The sequence below is a fragment of the Gopherus flavomarginatus genome, chromosome 19 (genome assembly GCF_025201925.1).
Source record: "Gopherus flavomarginatus isolate rGopFla2 chromosome 19, rGopFla2.mat.asm, whole genome shotgun sequence".
NCBI lineage: Eukaryota > Metazoa > Chordata > Testudines > Testudinidae > Gopherus > Gopherus flavomarginatus.
The window spans coordinates 3,554,685-3,572,472 of NC_066635.1; the positions used below are offsets into that span (position 1 = coordinate 3,554,685).

At 52.5% G+C, this 17,788-nt stretch overlaps 1 protein-coding gene across 1 annotated transcript in view; it reads left to right on the forward strand.

Moving 5' to 3' along the window:
• BAZ1B (bromodomain adjacent to zinc finger domain 1B) overlaps positions 1 to 17,788 on the forward strand; it is an 82,168-nt gene that overhangs the window by 62,075 nt on the left and 2,305 nt on the right. Inside the window, exons 15-18 of the mRNA XM_050928896.1 lie at positions 1,505 to 1,652; positions 9,933 to 10,051; positions 14,486 to 14,637; positions 17,091 to 17,194. Of these exons, the coding sequence (XP_050784853.1) occupies positions 1,505 to 1,652; positions 9,933 to 10,051; positions 14,486 to 14,637; positions 17,091 to 17,194 (523 nt within the window). The remainder of the gene's footprint in view (positions 1 to 1,504; positions 1,653 to 9,932; positions 10,052 to 14,485; positions 14,638 to 17,090; positions 17,195 to 17,788) is intronic.

Below are 17,788 nucleotides of genomic sequence, written 5' to 3' on the forward strand. Positions count from 1 at the left end.
GGATACAAATCCCTATCGTATGAAAGTGCCTCTTCATAATAACAAACCCTTCTGGGAACAGTCATGCCTTCATTTCCTATCCAGAGTGCATGCCATCCTACACAAACCCAGGGCTTACTCTGAGTTCAGCATTTCTGACAGAAATAACTCACAAGTGTTTGTGGTTAAATGAAACTGTCATATTTCTAAGCCCCCTGCACTGTAACTTGGCTCTGTGATGATAGGTGAAGCTGCCGCATGGTAAGAGCTATTTATATATGCCCTCTGTTAGTGCTCTTCTGCTTGGTCAAAGCAGACTGCCTGAAAGCAATTCTTGTCTTGTCTGTATTCATATCACACACTCTCAGGCTTGAATTTTCTGGGACCCTTGTGAGTTGAGCCCATCTCTTGGTTGCTCTGCTACAAAAGGAGCTAATACAACACCCCACAACTGAAGGAGGGAGAACAAGGAGGGATTAGGCTGAGTGATGGTGGATAGTCTCAATCTATGCTCTGCTCTAGGGAGCGGTTGATGGGGCTGGGAGAGAGCAACTCCTGGCTGTTGCTCTTCATGTGAGGGTAGGCAGAGAGATGAGGCCTCATGTCCTGAACTACTACTACTTTGGGAAGTGGAGGAGGAAACTGACCTGGGCCACAGGAATCCCGCTCTATGCAAGACATGGTATGAAAGTGAAGGTCTGCAAAGGGGAGTTACATAAATTGGGGGCTATGGGGGAGGGAGTGTAGAGAGTCACCAGTAGTTGCCCTGCCATGGTGATCTCTGAATGGGAGTTGTGCACAGGCAGCAGCCATTTCTCTGCCCTTAGAGAAGAGCCTGGTAGCACATAGCACCTCACTGTAACTTTGTCTTCGTTTGTATTTGTGTGCTGGAAGGTGCTGAGGTCTCTTGAAATGCTCATGGGAGGTAGGGGCAACAGAGATTCTATTTCCACACAGGCTTTCTCTCCTAGTTTGCCAGGGGCTCATACTAATCACTTTTGCATTTTTAGGCTTGCCTTTGTGAACTAAGCATCAGTAGCAAGAGGAAGCTAGGAGGACTGAGCGAGATGTCCTCTTGAACAGCTACAGTGCATCCCCTCTGTGGGCGATCTTCTGAAGCATTGCAAAAACTCTTTAGTCCGTTGCCAGCAGAGGGTGCTTTAGTTGAGTCAAAGGCACCCATCTAGGTCCAACTGGCTTGATTTGACACAACTAGAATTTTTTGATGTAGGGAGGACAGTCATGTTGTGAAGTTCTCTAAGCAGCTGGCTCAAAATAGGTTTTTGCTCAAGTTAATGAGGAGCACAGAGGTAGCATTCCTACTGGGGCAATTGTGCTGTGCTGCTCAAAGCCAGACCCAACAGGGCTGGGAAACTCGCATAGGCTTTAAAAGGCTGCAGTACTGTTTGAGGAGTTTTTGTGGTCCTCCACCTCTGTCCCTTTCTCCATTATAATGGTAGCTGCTTCTGCTCAGTGTGAGCAGAGCTGTGCTACTACACTTCATGCAAGTTCTCTCTTCTCCTAGGTGAGGATGACAAGCTGATCCTGTGTGATGAGTGTAACAAAGCCTTCCACCTGTTTTGTCTGAGACCAGCACTCTACGAGATACCAGATGGCGAGTGGCAGTGCCCAGCTTGCCAGCCCTCTACCGCCAGGCGCAGCTCCCGGGGGAGGTGAGACCCTCCTTTCTCTTAATGCTTTCACTGGGCGGGAATTCTAATCAGGCTCTGAGAACTAAGGAGGCTTTCACAAAGAGACCAAAGCGTTAGTCCTCAATCAGTAACTACTTTTAGAGGAGGAAAATACTTAGATTACCTGATGGCACTTGAACAATAGCAGAGCAATCTTTTCAGGCTGCTCTTACATTAGAGCACCTGTGTTGTAGTGACGCATGACATTTTAGGGGATTAAATAAATAACTTCACTGTAGCAGTGGAAGAGTCTCTGCAGTAATAAAGAGCTGCTTTTAGTGCTGAAACTCACTTGGTGCTTCAGCTCATTTGAGCAGCAAGTCTGGCTGCTTGCTCATAGGAACAGGCTTCCTTAGCACTGCAGTCCTTTCTGACTTCCAGCTGAGGTGAGTGCTCGGAAGTGGCCTGAACCGACTGCTGTTCCTGTCCATCCAAAAGAGAGAGCCGTGGAGCCCATAGTCTGCTACTCCGCAGAGAACAATGTTGAGCATAACTGTTTGTTTAGACTATGATAGCCAGTGGTACCTTATCATTCACCTTTGAGCTCAAAAGACTTGATACCTACTCTCTCTCCTCTTTTAATCATGGTTGTCTGGGGTTTGCATTTTCACTTATGCCAGAGGGATGAGATACCAATTACCACCTGAAGAATAGGTACCTAGCCGGCCTCCCCTCCAGAGCAGTGATACAAAGTATATTAGACTGTCATGTGCAGGTGGTATATGGGCCGAACAATATTAATTACTCTCTGGGCACTGTTTAAAAAGAGTTTATCAGGCTTGTTCTGAAATGGCAAGGCTTTAACACAGCTGTTCTAGCCTGAGATCACAGTTGCTTTGATGTGTCAGTCATCTGCAAGCTGCTTTGCTCCTGGATCTGAGCCATCAGGTGGAGTAACACCTGTCTTATCTACTTGCTACTTTATCCTTTCCAGCTGGAATAGAAGGGGAGAAAATGTTGGCCTTGGAACACCCTCCAGCTCTTAGTGTTGCATGAACTTAGTCTTTTTCCATTTAATTAATGATGGAGACTTTACTCATGCAAGGCAGAAAAATCAAAGTTGTAGCTCCTCTGCCTCTTTCTGCACATGCATATTGTTCTCTATTCCTGTTTTTTGTTACAGTTATTCCGCATTAGATGTATGCAAAGGGTCAGACTCACTGTGCGAACCAGATCTTTGCATTTTATGACATCAGTGCATGTGCACCCTCAGTACTTTGCTCAGTAAAGGTGGGAATGTAGCTGTGACGTCTGCCTGATTGTTAGCACATTAAATCAGCTCCGCTCCATGGAGGGCATGAAAAGTGGCACTGCAGTGAGATGGAGTAGGGAAGGAGACACTCTCCTCTCCCTGTCTCCCCCCAAAAACTTCTTAAGCAGCCCTTTAATGGGAGAAGAAAGAAGGCAGCCAGGAGATCTGACAGTCTATCTGCTGGCTGCCTTCTTCTCTGCTCCACTACTACCTGCAGTCTCATGTTATTTCTCATGTTCGAACAAACTTAGTGTGGATTTGGAGGGAGAAGACTTGAGGAAGGACTGGCTGACCAAATGTGTGGAGAGTCTGGTAAGGCCACCTTGTCTGCATTGCACTTGGACAGTGTAAGCTGGTAGTGACTGCATGTTTCAAATGCTTCCCATGCATCAGTAGCATTGTACTTCATGGGCAAGAGGACTGCATACGGTCAATGTGGTATCCTGACATTCTTCTTCGAGTGATTGCTCACATCCATTCCAGTTAGGTGTGCGCGTCGCGCGTGCACGTTCGTCGGAAACTTTTTTACCCTAGCAACTCCAGTGGGCCGGCAGGTCGCCCCCTGGAGTGGCGCCGCCATGGCGCCCAATATATATCCCTGCCGGCCCACCCGCTCCTCAGTTCCTTCTTACCGCCGTGTCGGTCGTTGGAACTGTGGAGCGCGGCATAGCTGTCCTCCACGTCCCTAGCTCTCCTTGTTCTCTATCGTTATCTCTATTGTAGTTGTTAATTAGATTGTTAAGTGTAGATAGTGGTAGTTAAGTGATAAGTAGTTTGTAAATAGTTCTTCGCGGGGGCTTAGCCCTTCCCGGCACCCGGCACCGGGCTCATGCCTGGTTCGCCGGGCTTCAAGCAGTGTGCGGCCTGCAAGAAGCCCATGCCTACCAGCGATCCCCACGACGCGTGCCTGAAGTGCCTGGGGGAATCGCACAGATCCGACAAGTGCCGCATCTGCAAGGCTTTTAAGCCAAGGACTAAGAAGGAGAGGGATCAAAGGCTCCGGACTCTCCTTATGGAGGCGGCACTTGACCCGGCGGCTTCGCAGGCCGGGATGTCGGCGCCGGCACTGGATCGCACCGGCACCGAGAAGACTCCCCGGCACCGACCTTCTCCGGCACCGGGGACAGAGCCTAGGCCGTCGAAGTCCATTACTCCGGCCAGGCAGACCCGAGTGGAGCGCCCGGCCTCAACATCGGCCGCGGCGCCGCCGGCACCGTCGACTCCGGGCCCGGCGGGTCCGTCGAGTCCGGTGCCGCCAAGCTCCCCCATGACATCTGGGGTCGAGATAGTGGTGCCATCCACACCAGAGACCTTCGCCTCGGCACGGGACCTCATAGCCATGACCGAGCCCACTCAGCTACCACCCCCGGTACCTCCGGTGCGGGTCGTGTCCAGAGGCAAGCCTATGATGTCGGCGCCGTCTCGGGACTCACGTTCTCGATCCAGGTCCCGACGTCACGGTCGCTCCAGATCCCGCCGCCGCTCGCAGTCCCGGCACCGCTCCCCTCAGCGGTACCGGTCGCACTCGCGGCGCCGGTCGACATCGAGACGATCGCGGTCAGACTCCAGCTGCCGTTACCGGCACCGCGATTCCAGGAGCCGATCCAGACATTCGCCGCACCGGTCGACCTCCCGGCGCCGAGCTGGTGGCAGGTCCCGGTCCCGGTCGACCTCCCGGCACCGAACCGGTGGCAGGTCCCGATCCCGGCACCGAAGCGGCACCCGGTACCGGTCCAGATCCCGGCACCGTGACAGAACCCGGTCCCGGTCCCGGCACCGATACGACTCCCGGCACCGGTCCCCGGCACCGAGACGATCGCCCGTGCCGGCCCGCGCAGACCCTTACCATCCAGGGTCCGCCCCGCCATGGCCCTCTAGACAGCCGTCCGTGTCTTCATTAACGGACAGTGGGTACGCGCTGGGCACCGACCGGCAGGCGGCGCTGTTCAGCGAGCCTCCACAGCAGGACCAAGGCCCGCAGCAATGGGGTTTCTGGACACCCTGGGCATATCATCAGGCCCAGGGCCCCCAACAGCTCCCTGCTAGGTCGGCGACTGCGGAGCGCAGGGCACCTGAAGCCTCGTTGTCTCGCCCCCCTCCCTCCCCGGATGGGGAGGAAGGGTCCAAGCATCAAGACTCCGCTTTGGCTCCTGAGGCAGAGGCGAGGGCCGAGGGAGACCCCCCATTAGACACTCTCTTGCCGGGGGTCTCCTCATCCTCCTCCCCTGATGAAGCGGTGGCTGGGACCTCCTCCAACAGCCCCCCCCCGCTGGACCTCAGGGCACACCAGGACCTCCTCAGGCGAGTAGCCCAAAATCTGAGTCTGCAAGCCGAGGAGGTCTCGGAGGTAGAGGACCCTATTGTGACCATCCTCTCGGCAGACGCTCCCACCAGGGTCGCCCTGCCGTTCATACGAACCATCCAGGCCAACGCCAACACCATCTGGCAGTCTCCGGCCTCCATTCCTCCCACTGCGAAGGGCGTCGAGAGGAAGTACATGGCTCCTTCCAAGGGCTACGAGTACCTCCACGTACACCCGACTCCGTGTTCCCTGGTGGTCCAATCCGTCAACGATAAAGAGCGTCACGGTCAGGAGGCTCCAGCCCCCAAATCCAGGGAGGCCAGGCGGATAGATCTCCTCGGCCGTAAGGTGTACTCGGCTGGGGCGCTGCAGCTCAGGGTCTCCAACCAGCAGGCCCTGTTAAGCAGATACGCCTTCAACTCCTGGGTGGCAGCAGATAAATTCAAGGAGCTGCTGCCACAAGATGCTCGTCAGGAGTTTACGGCCATCTTAGAGGAAGGCAAGAAGGTCGCACGCACGTCCTTGCAAGCCTCTTTGGACGCTGCGGATTCGGCTGCCCGTACCCTCGCGTCGGGTGTAACAATGCGTCGCCTCTCCTGGCTGCAGGTTTCCGGCCTTCCGCCGGAGCTCCAGCACACTATACAGGACCTTCCTTTCGAAGGCCAAGGATTATTCTCGGACAAGACAGACCCCAGACTCAAGAGTCTGAAAGACAACCGAGTCATCATGCGGTCACTTGGGATGCACACACCAGTGACGCAACGCAGACCCTTCCGGCCGCAGCAACAACAACAACAGCGCAGGCCGTATTCCCAGTTCCGCCAGCGGCAGGACCTTAACAGGCGCCGCGGCAGGAACGGAAGGCGCAGGCACTCGGGGAACCAAGGGGGGCAAAACCAAGGCTCCTCTAAGCCCCCGCCTGGACCCAAGCCTTCATTTTGAAGGTGCGCCCGAGGGCGCAGTAACAGTTTCCCCAATGGATCCTTTCCCCCCGTTTTCCAACCGCCTTTCGTTTTTCCTCCCAGCGTGGTCCCTAATAACATCAGACCGCTGGGTCTTACGCACGGTGCAGTCGGGATACCGCCTGCAGTTTGTTTCATTTCCTCCTCCCCGCCCCCCTTCCTCGTCCCTCTTCAGGGACCCCTCTCACGAGCAATTCCTTCGGCAGGAGGTGCAGACGCTCCTCGGCAAAGGAGCTATAGAGGCGGTGCCGGAGAATGAGAAAGGCAAGGGGTTTTATTCCCGCTACTTTCTGATCCCCAAGGCCAAGGGAGGCCTCAGGCCTATCCTCGACCTGCGAGAGCTCAACAAGTACCTGGTGAAGTTGAAGTTCCGCATGGTTTCCTTGGGGACCATTATCCCATCCCTGGATCCGGGAGACTGGTACGCCGCCCTCGACATGCAGGACGCGTATTTTCACATTGCTATCTGGCCACCCCACAGACGTTTCCTTCGCTTCGTTGTGGGGTCTCTGCATTACCAATTTGCAGTCCTCCCATTTGGCTTGTCCACGGCCCCGAGAGTGTTTACGAAATGCATGGCAGTTGTTGTGGCGCAGCTTCGGCGCAGTCGTATCCACGTGTTCCCGTATCTGGATGATTGGTTAATTCGGGGCACGTCGGAACAACAAGTCTGCAGCCATGTCCGTGTGATCACCGACATGTTCGCCACTCTGGGCCTCTTGGTGAACACAGACAAGTCCACCCTGGCCCCCACACAAAGGGTGGAATTCATCGGGGCCGTCCTGGACGCCACTGTGGGCAGGGCCTTGCTGCCATTGCAGCGGTTCCAGGCCTTGTCGGCAATCGTGCAACGACTACAGACAGCCCCCTTGACGTCAGTGAGGACGTGTCTAACCCTGTTAGGCCACATGGCGGCCTGTACTTTCGTGACCAATTACGCTCGGCTCCGCATGAGGCCACTCCAGTTGTGGCTCATCAGTCATTACAGACCGACAAGACAGCCACTAGATATGTTAATCACGATCCCCCAGAGGGTCTTAGATTCTCTCGGCTGGTGGCTGGACCAGTCAGTGTTGTGTGCGGGTCTCCCCTTCCACCCATCTCAGCCCTCGGTGTCCCTAACAACAGATGCCTCAGATCTCGGCTGGGGGGCCCACGCAGGGACCCTGAGGACGCAGGGCCTGTGGTCCCAGGAGGAGGTGGGGCTACACATCAACATGCGGGAGTTGAGAGCGGTCCGTCTTGCTTGTCAAACGTTCTGTCATCAGCTCCAGGGTCGTTGTGTCGCGGTGTTCACCGACAACACGACGACCATGTATTATATCAACAAGCAGGGCGGCACCAGATCCTCCTCCCTGTGCCACGAGGCGATACGACTCTGGGACTTTTGTGTAGCCCACTCCATTCACCTCATGGCTTCCTTCCTCCCCGGAGTACGGAACACGCTGGCGGATCGATTGAGCAGATCCTTCCTGTCACACGAGTGGTCCCTTCGCCCAGACGTCGCCCTCTCCATCTTCCGGAGGTGGGGTTATCCCCGGGTGGACCTCTTCGCGTCCAAGGGGAACAGGAAGTGCCAAGCGTTCTGCTCCTTTCAGGGCAGGGAGCCCGGGTCGATAGCGGATGCCTTCCTCATCCAGTGGTCGACCCACCTGTACTATGCGTTTCCCCCGTTGGTCCACAGGGTCCTTCTGAAGGTGCGCAGGGACAGGGCTCACGTGATCATGGTAGCCCCGGCATGGCCCAGACAGCACTGGTACCCCATGCTGCTGGACCTGACCATAGCCGACCCAGTTCCCCTGCCCCTTCATCCGGACCTGATTACCCAGGAGCACGGGACCCTCTGTCACCCGGACCTGCAGTCGCTGCACCTAGCGGCGTGGCTCCTGCGTGGCTGACTGGCTCTGAGCTGCGCTGTTCCACGCCGGTGAGGGAGGTGCTCTTGGGCAGCAGGAAGCCGTCCACAAGAGCGACATATTTGGCCAAATGGAAGCGCTTCTCCTATTGGTGCGTGGAGAGAAATCTCCGCCCTATGGAAGTTTCAGTAGCCGACATCTTAGACTACATTTGGTCCCTCAAAGGGCAAGGTCTGGCCATATCGTCGTTACGAGTCCACCTAGCAGCTATCTCCACCTTTCACCCGGGTGCGGATGGTCGCTTTGTTTTTTCCCACCCGACGGTGTCTAGATTCCTTAAGGGGCTGGAACGTTTATACCCTAACGTCCGTCCCCCTGCTCCAACCTGGGATCTTAACCTGGTGTTGTCCCGGCTCATGGGGCCCCCCTTTGAGCCGTTAGCTACTTGCTCCCTGCTTTACCTCTCTTGGAAGACGGCCTTTCTAGTAGCTATCACCTCAGCTAGACGGGTGTCGGAACTCCGGGCTCTTGTGGTAGACCCCCCATATACGGTCTTCCACAAGGACAAGGTGCAGCTGAGACCACACCCTGCTTTTCTCCCCAAGGTGGTCTCAGCCTTCCACGTCAACCAAGAGATATTCCTCCCGGTTTTTTTTCCCGAAACCTCACTCCTCAGGCAGGGAGCAGCAGCTCCACTCGCTTGATGTCCGTAGGGCTCTCGCGTTTTACGTGGAGAGGACTAAGCCCTTCCGCAAATCCCCCCAGCTTTTCGTGGCGGTAGCGGACCGCATGAAAGGGCTTCCTATCTCCTCCCAGAGGTTATCCTCATGGGTAACGTCCTGTATCAGGACCTGCTATGACTTGGCCCACGTCCCTACGGGCCGTGTGACTGCGCATTCTACCAGGGCGCAGGCGTCGTCGCTGGCTTTCCTTGCCCGTGTGCCCATCCAGGAAATCTGTCGGGCAGCGACCTGGTCATCGGTCCACACCTTTGCTTCCCACTACGCCCTGGTCCAGCAGTCTAGAGAGGATGCGGCCTTCGGATCTGCTGTGCTCCATGCCGCGACTTCTCGCTCCGACCCCACCGCCTAGGTATGGCTTGGGATTCACCTAACTGGAATGGATGTGAGCAATCACTCGAAGAAGAAAAGACGGTTACTCACCTTTGTAACTGTTGTTCTTCGAGATGTGTTGCTCACATCCATTCCACACCCGCCCTCCTTCCCCACTGTCGGAGTCGCCGGCAAGAAGGAACCGAGGAGCGGGTGGGCCGGCAGGGATATATATTGGGCGCCATGGCGGCGCCACTCCAGGGGGCGACCTGCCGGCCCACTGGAGTTGCTAGGGTAAAAAAGTTTCCGACGAACGTGCACGCGCGGCGCGCACACCTAACTGGAATGGATGTGAGCAACACATCTCGAAGAACAACAGTTACAAAGGTGAGTAACCGTCTTTTCTTCCTCAAACCCCAAAGCACTTGTCCTTATTGAGGAATAACTACCTTGCGAACAGTGTTAAATGGAGTTATCGGTAACATGATGCGGAGATGTGTGGAACAACAGCAGAGCTGTTTCTCTCTGCACATGTATTCAGCTGTTGAAAGTTTTTAGCATTTGGGCCGAAATCTGTCAGCCCCAGAGTGATAGCCTGGAAAGTAGCTAGAGACTGAAAGTGCCATCTCAGCCATAACTATAACATGATATCCTGGCTGAAAAAGAACAGATTACTATAGTGTGAAGCAATTTGAAGCAAATGTTTGTTTTAGATTGAGGTGATCAGCAAGTCTATGTGTAGGAACAAACATGCAGTGAAACTCCCAGGGTCAAGGCTAGCCAGGCTCTGCTAGTTTATTCAGAGCGTCTGACATCTAGCTAATTATCTTGCCTTTAGAAACTATACCGAAGATTCTACTGAAGAGGAGGCTGAAGAGGGCGAGGAAGGCCCAGATGAGGAGGATGCTGAGGAGGATGAAGAAGAGGAAGAAGATTATGAGGTTGCTGGACTGAAATGTAAGTCTTCAGTTACAAGTTATCATGTGGGCTCAGCTGTAGTCTATTCCATCTTTGTCATGTATCCTGTCTGAGGCTTTGTGTCCTATCTGAAGAAGAGGTTGGGCTCTCACATGGATGTGTAAGGAAGCTCTTTTCAGAGAAGGCTGCAGACATGCGATGTATTTGTGGAGAACTGGAAATCGACTGCCTTTGTGCCTCTTGCTACTTCAGGACTGAGACTGTCCTTGCAGCATTTTAAATACTACGTCAACTCAAAGGAGTGGGAGCATGATTGCATTCCAGTGTGCTGATCCACGCTTCTTGATACACAGCTGATGCCATAAAACCTGCTGCTAAGCTGTCAGCAGGGGCCTGCAGCAGCGAAGGGTTAGCAAGCAGCATGATTGCTTATTTTGTTAATAGTCTTTTTACTCTACAGCATTTGCTGTCCCTAGGAAGTGAAATACTGTCACCCCAAAACTTATTTTTTTAAATGCAGAACTAAGTTACCTTGTTTGGGATTAGGGGTGTGGAGTACAATTCTAGCCTGTCTCCGTGAGGTTCCCTTTGTACACTGTTAAAATTCACCTTCACTTATCCCTTCCTGTAGAACAGCCAGTGTCTACTGTCCAGACGGTAGTATGAGTCAGCCCTCTCCAAACTGAACAAACATTGACAGGGAAGCTTCTAACAGAGCTGTAGTAACTGTCCTCAGAGATTGAGCTTTCTCAGGCAGCAAGGTGAAATAGTCACAGGGTTCAAAATGTATGAAGGGTCGTTGTAGCCGTGGGTCCCAGGATAATAGAGACACAAGGTGGGTTAGGTAAGGTCTTCTATTGGACCAGCTTCTGTTGGTGAGAGAGACAAGCTTTCAAGGACCTGAAGAAGGGCTCTGTTTAAGGTCAAAAGCTGCTCTCACCAGCAGAAGTTGGTTCAGTAAAGATTACTTCACCCACCAGGGTTCAGAATGACATTCCAGACTAAGGGTATGTCTACACTATGAAATTAGGTCGAATTTATAAAAGTCATTTTTAGAAATCGTTTTTATAGTGGATTGTGCATGTCCACAGCACCAAGGCTAGCGTCGACTTCCAGCCCCTTGCACTGTGGGTAGCTATCCCACAGTCGCCCCACTGCCCATTGGAATTCTGGGTTGAGATCCCAATGCCTGATGGGGCAAAAACAGTCTCACAGATGGTTCTGGGTACATGTCGTCGGGCCCCCCCCTCCCTCCCTCCCTTCTTCTGTGAAAGCAATGGCAGACAATGGTTTCGCACCTTTTTTCCTGGGTTACCTGTGCAGACATCCTACCAGAGCAAGCATGGAGCCCGCTCAGCTCACCATCACCATACATCTCCTGGGTGCTGGCAGACGTGGGAGTGCATTGCTACACAGCAGCAGCTCATTGCCTTTTGGCAGCAGACAGTGCATTACTATTGGTAGCCATCATAGTCGTACTCCTGGGTGCTCTTTTAGCCGACCTTGGTGAGGTCGGTCAGGGGCTCCTGGGCAGACATGGGAGTGACTCAGCCAGGTCATTTCCATTTTCTGCCGAGCACCCAGGACATGACGATGGTTAACAGTCATATTTTAGCATCTGCTGCCAGCCTAAGATGTAAAAGATAGATGGAGTAGATGGCGGGAGGGATAGCTCAGTGGTTTGAGCATTGGCCAGCTAAACCTTCTGAGGTCCCTTCCAACCCTAATCTTCTATGATTCTGTGAAGAAATTGACCCAATTTGCTTTGTAAAATCAGTGGCCTGCTAAACCCAGGGTTTTGAGTTCAATCCTTGAGGGAACCATTCTGTGTGACAGTTTGTGTTTCTCCTTGATGCAAAGCCACCCCTTTTGTTGATTTTAATTCCCTGTAAGCCGTGTCGTCAGTTGCCCCTCCCTCTGTCAGAGCAACGGCAGACAATTGTTTTGCGCCTTTTTTCAGCACAGAACCAGAAGCTGCAAAAGCAAAACCAGGCGAGAAGGTGATGGCAGTGCGGTGACGAGAGTGATGAGGACATAGACATGGTCATAGACTTCTCACAAAGTACGGGCCGGGCAATGTGCCCCGGCAGTGTGCCCATCATGCGGATGAGCTCTGCATGGTCACCTGTGCTGATCAGCTCGCCACGCTGGCCAAACAGGAAATGAAATTCAAAAGTTCGTGGGGCTTTTCCTGTCTACCTGGCCAGTGCATCTGAGTTGAGAGCGCTGTCCTGAGCAGTCATAATGGAGCACTCTGGGATAGCTCCTGGAGGCCAATACCATCAAATTGCATCCACACTATCCCAAATTTGACCCTGCAAGGCCGATTTCAGCACTAATGCCCTCATCGGAGGTGGAGTAAAGAAATCGATTTAAAGAGCCCTTTAAGTATTAAAAAAAAAAAAACGGGGAGGGAGGCTTTGTCGTGTGGACGGTCCAAGCTTAAATTAAGGTAACGCTGCTAAATTCGACCTAAAGTCGTAGTGTAGACCAGACCTGAGTGAAACACATGCTTCTCCACCCCAAATCCAACAGTTTTTCTGCCACGCTCCATCTCCTTCCTTTTGTTTTTGGGACTTTGCTGCTGCCCCACTGGAGTAGATCAGGAAGCGTGAACTGGAAAGGTCCCTGAAATGCACGTGCACACCATTTGCTTTCAGCTGAAATGTCATTGACATGAAAGTTGTAGCTTCAGACCAAATTCTTCAGCTAAAGCTGGTGATGGAATTCAGTTACTGAGACCCAGGGGATTTGTATACGTTCTCCCAATGGTCTCCGACTGGGGAGTGTTTTGTACTACTGAGCTCCAGCTGGCTGGTTCAGGCCTTACACATTTTTCCATTTTGTTTAATTTGTGGGGTGTTCCTTGATCTTCTGATATAGGTTGCTCTTTGTTCTTTGAAGTATCCATGTCCACGCTTTGGAGTATGTTCAGCCCTTGATGCATTCCAGTTCCAGGACCAAAGCCAGGGTTTTCAGACAATAGCAAAAGAGGGTTACTGTCACTAAAAATAAAGCATTAAACTCAACCCCCAGCTTTACAGGGCATTAGCATGGAAAGGTCATGGTGGAAAACTTTTGTTTTAGTGGAGGAGTCCCAGTTAATCCTTGTGTAGCGTTTATCCTGAGGATAGAATATAGAATGTTGGATTGTCAGACATTTAACACATGCTGTGAACTTGACACACTAGCAGGAGCGACAGTGTACAGACATCCCACTGCCCTGACACACGCTGCTCCTGCAGGGGGCCTGACAAGATGATTTATTGGACAGGGCTGGATTAGAGGCCACAAGTGAAGGACTGCTGCATGTTGGACATGGCTTTCGTATGCATTTATGACCAGGTGTAAGGCGCTTGCTCGGGAAGAAAGACCAACATACACCCAATGCACAGGGGTCGCAGGAGAATTTTAAGACAGGAGACAGTTCGTCACCATGCTTGCATTCCCTCCATTTAAAATGGTGACAGGCAGGCTGACAAATGGGCAAAAACATTTATCTGGAACGTAATGTAGCAGCCCCAATGTTTGGAATAAAATTCCATTGTTTACCAATTCCAGCATGTGGAGCAGCTCCCTGCCAGAGTAACTCGACACCCACTGTGAACACAGTTAGCTTTTCAGGGGGACTTAGCAACTGGCTTATCCTATTGTGTGGGCCACTTGTAAATGCCTGTAAAGGCACCCATTCAGCCATCCACACTCTGGCAGGGAGCAAGGGGACAACAGGAAACCAAGGGATTCCCACATATTTCTGGTCTGAACAGTGAAGGAAGGTGTAAGTTAAGCCTTGGAGATAACTCACTCCCTCCCGCCGCCCCCCCCCCCCCCCCCCGAGAGCTTGGAAATATCAGGATTTTAGCACTAGGACATTTCTGCTTCAACACTGCCACAGCTGAACCTTGCTCACAAAGAGCTCAGAAATCCAAATCCCCTCCCAGCTAGAGGTCTGCTGGCAGTGTGTGTGGTCATCCATGAGTAGGCATAACATCCTTGCCAACCACGAGTGTCCTTTCTGGAAAGGGGGCATTTGCTTCACCTGGAGAAGGCATGATTGCTTGGCTTACTCAGTGTATGCATAAGTGAGTAAAGACTGGTGAGAAGCAGCACCTGTCCAGCCAACTGAGACAGCAGTATGACCGTACGTGCGTTGGTCCAGCTGGGCAGAGATGGTGTAACTCTCCATTTTAAACCTTTATGTGGCCACTACTCAGGGCACCGAATTCTTCTTTGAATGGTTGCTGTTATATGCGACTGTCTCTGCAGAGATTAGATTATTTGCTGCTGTCTGTGATAGAGACAGTCTCAGTGACTTGGAGAGGTGATAACACTTGAGTCAGCTTCTTAACATTAGGAGCAGAAGCCAAGAGGCTGAAGGGCTCCTCTCCGTTGTCATCCTCTCTCCTTGGTTTGAGGCTCTCAGATTTCTCTCCAAAAGTGAACCTGTTCTTAAAACTGTGCTGATCCTTTCAGTGAGACCCAGAAAGGCACCCAAGGGCAAGCAGAGCACAATGCTGTACCCTTCCAGGCAAGGCAGGTACCAGGGGAAGAAAGAGTCGCTGCATGTCACCAGAGGACCCCGTCAGCAGGCCACACCTGTCAACGGAGCAGATATTGATGAGCTGGTAAGAGCCAAATTGCCCCCAGGAGATAGCTCATTTCATGAGTTATAAACTCAACAGGTGTTACGCTTCCTTCCCCTCCCCTTCTCAAAGAAATGCCCCGAATTGTATTGTGAAATCCACACGGGGCTGAGGTCTGTCTAACAAAGGCCATGTATCCTTAAGGGCCCAGCGCAAACGGAGCACAGATATGCCAGGCATCCTTCCCCAGCCGCTTTCACACATTGTCCCCCTTGATTAGCAGGCGGCCTGCAGCTTGTTAAAGGGTTTTAAATAGTATCCATATGTCTGTGCAGAGAGGTGGGGGAAGAGGGGGGTCCGGGATGGTGATAGAATGCCAGCAATGCTGGACCCTCGCTCCCCGGGCTTGGCCATTTTCTGACAGTTGTTGTCCGGACGGTCACTCCCCAACCTTCAGGACATAATTTAGCTGGTTTAGGTTTCACTTGACATTTAATGAATAAAACCTTGTGTGTTTGAATAGAGCCAATCCTATGGGTGTGCTGGGAAGGGCGGAGCTGGGGTTCTATGCTAACTGTCCCGGGGATGTAGCCGTTAGGGTTACGTGGGGATATTGGCATTCTAGCATCATGGTGCAGCGTCACAGGAGCTTCCCACAGATCTGCTGTACATCTAGTGACCAGTGTTAACAGTGCTGCTGTTATAGCCTGTCACAGGTGCTCCTCCCAAAGTGCCCAGCATCAACAGCTTTTGCTTCTTAGGCTGGAGTGCAGGGCTTGGGGCTCAGGCTCCTGCTGCAATAGGGTGCCTGGGGTGGGGTAAAAGAACAGCTAGTGGGTCTGTAGTTGCCTTGTGTGATGCAGTAGGGTCTGTCTGTGGGGGGGATGGGAGAGCCGGGGAGGACTTTAGGTGAGGGACAGGATTTTTAAGCCTGTAACCTCAGCCGGGGGGGGGGGGGCGGGGTGTCAGCACCTTTGCCCGGGAATCTGGGCAAAGGAATTGGCCGGCTGGAGGAAAGGCAGTTCAGTTTCGGTTTTGGGCTGGGTGATTGGAATTCAGGGAATCCTATGTTGGGATCCAAGCACCTTGAACCCCCAGAAGGACTCGATTGAGGGGTCCTGGTTGTGCCTCCAAGCTCTGCTGTAACCTGCATTCCTGTTTGTCCAATAAACCTTCTGTTTTACTGGCTGGCTGAGAGTCACTGTGAGTCCCAGGAAGAGGGATGCAGGACCGGATTCCCCCACGCTCCATGACACCTTGTGCTAACCTATACAGGAGACCCCTTTTCTGCTGGCCTTTTCTTGTTGCTTGCTCGCATGCTCACCAGATCAGGGGAGGTGCACCATAGCCAGCTAGAGGTACCTTTGAGGTGAGGAATGGTCTCATCTAAACACCAGGGTCGGCTGCTGGGAATTGTGGACCTCAGTAAAATATTGAGTGTCTTGGTTAAAATAATGTCTCTCTCTCTAACCCTCTAGGCTTAGGAGACAGGTCCTGTTAACTCCCTGCCCCTCTTACCAGCACAAATGTGATTTGTTGACAATCGTAGCCTAGGTCCAGGATGTTACATTGATATGGAGGGAACTGCAGTATCTGTATGCAGTGACCCTACAGAGCTCAGAGCCGAGGGGGACTCCAGTACAGTAGTGGCTGACCGGCTACAAAGCCCTAGACAAATGGCTGACCTTGTGCACTGCTTGTTTCTCGAGTACAGCAAAGCTTGGAGCCATCAGCTGCTGTTTGGTATTTAAAATGGCATGGTAGCCTATGCCGCAGGCCTGTTAACACAGCACCACAACTGCTTTCTTCCTCTCCTTTGCCTGTCATATGCTGTCTACCCAGGGGGTAAGGAGGGGAGGGCTTTGCACACTCCATTTGTTGTCATTTTATTCTTTGGCCACTTGCTTTGAACCTCTTTGAAAAAGCCTCTTGCCCCTGAAAAAAGGACAGGGCTGCCTGTAAACTATTCCTGTCAGAGCTTTTGGACAGAGTTCCCATTTTGTAACTCAAGCTGCCATGGCATTTCTTGGCTGCTAGCATCAAAGCTTCCGCAGCCGAGCAGTTTGCTTCTCGATTATTGCAGAGAGGATAGTTGGGTTTGAACACCTTAAGCTTTAGTGTTTACATCAGTATCACTTCTCCCCTACCCACTGATACACCTGCTTGTGATAGGATTGAAAAGGAAAACTCTGCTCCTATTTTCCTCCACTCGGGGCTTGTCCATGCAGTGAGCAAGCTAGGGTGTGAGCAAATGCTCAGCACACTAGCCTGCCACACACGAAGTTACTGTCATGACCCTGCTGGTGTGCATTAGGCAACTTTTAGTGCATGGTAGCAGGGTCCTGGCAGCGACTTAGTGCGCTGTATAGTCACACCCTGACTTGCTGCTCACTAAGCCTCAGTGTGGGCAAGTTCTTAGGAACTATTTTGGCTACGGTTAAATCATATGCCAGTTCCCCTCCTTTTTAATGGCTTGCATCACTTCGTGTGGTTAGGTGCTTCAAACGAAGAAGACTTCACGTCGCCAGAACCTGGAGCTGCAGAAGTGTGAGGAAATCCTCAATAAGCTCATGAAGTACCGCTTCAGCTGGCCCTTCAGGTGAGGCACTTAGGGCTTCCTTCTCTGTGTGAACTCTCCTTGGAACTCTGCCTGTGCAGTGGGCGTGGCTCCACCTCAGGGCCGCATGAAGCCACGGCTGCAGGCGGCTGCTGGCCCGGAGGCCTGGGTGTGTTAGAAACAGAAGTAGTACAGAGAAGAAGGGGTCTACCTGTTACACTAGGAACCCCTGTGCCCAGTGTCTCTGGAGACTAGTTTCTATGGAGGGAACCAAGCTTGACTTCTAAAGCTAGGGAGTGACATGCTCCCATTCCCTTCTCTGCACAGTACCGAGCATTGGGCCACCCAAAGTGTGCCCTCCAGAGGAAGCATGGTCTAGTGGATATAGTCCTCATCGCCAGAGTTCAAATTCAGCTCTGCTACCAATTCCCTCCTATGAAGGGCAAGGCACTTTAACTGCCTGAGTTTCTCCATCTGTAAGCTGGCTACCTCCCGGGGATGCTGGGTATTGGTTGGTTTGTAAAGGGCTTTAGGCACCAAGGTTTGTGATGTTGCTGGGAGCTGCAGGTCCATGTCAGTGGATATAGCAGGTTTGTGAGAGTGTCCTGCTAGTATCTAGGTAATACCAATATCTGA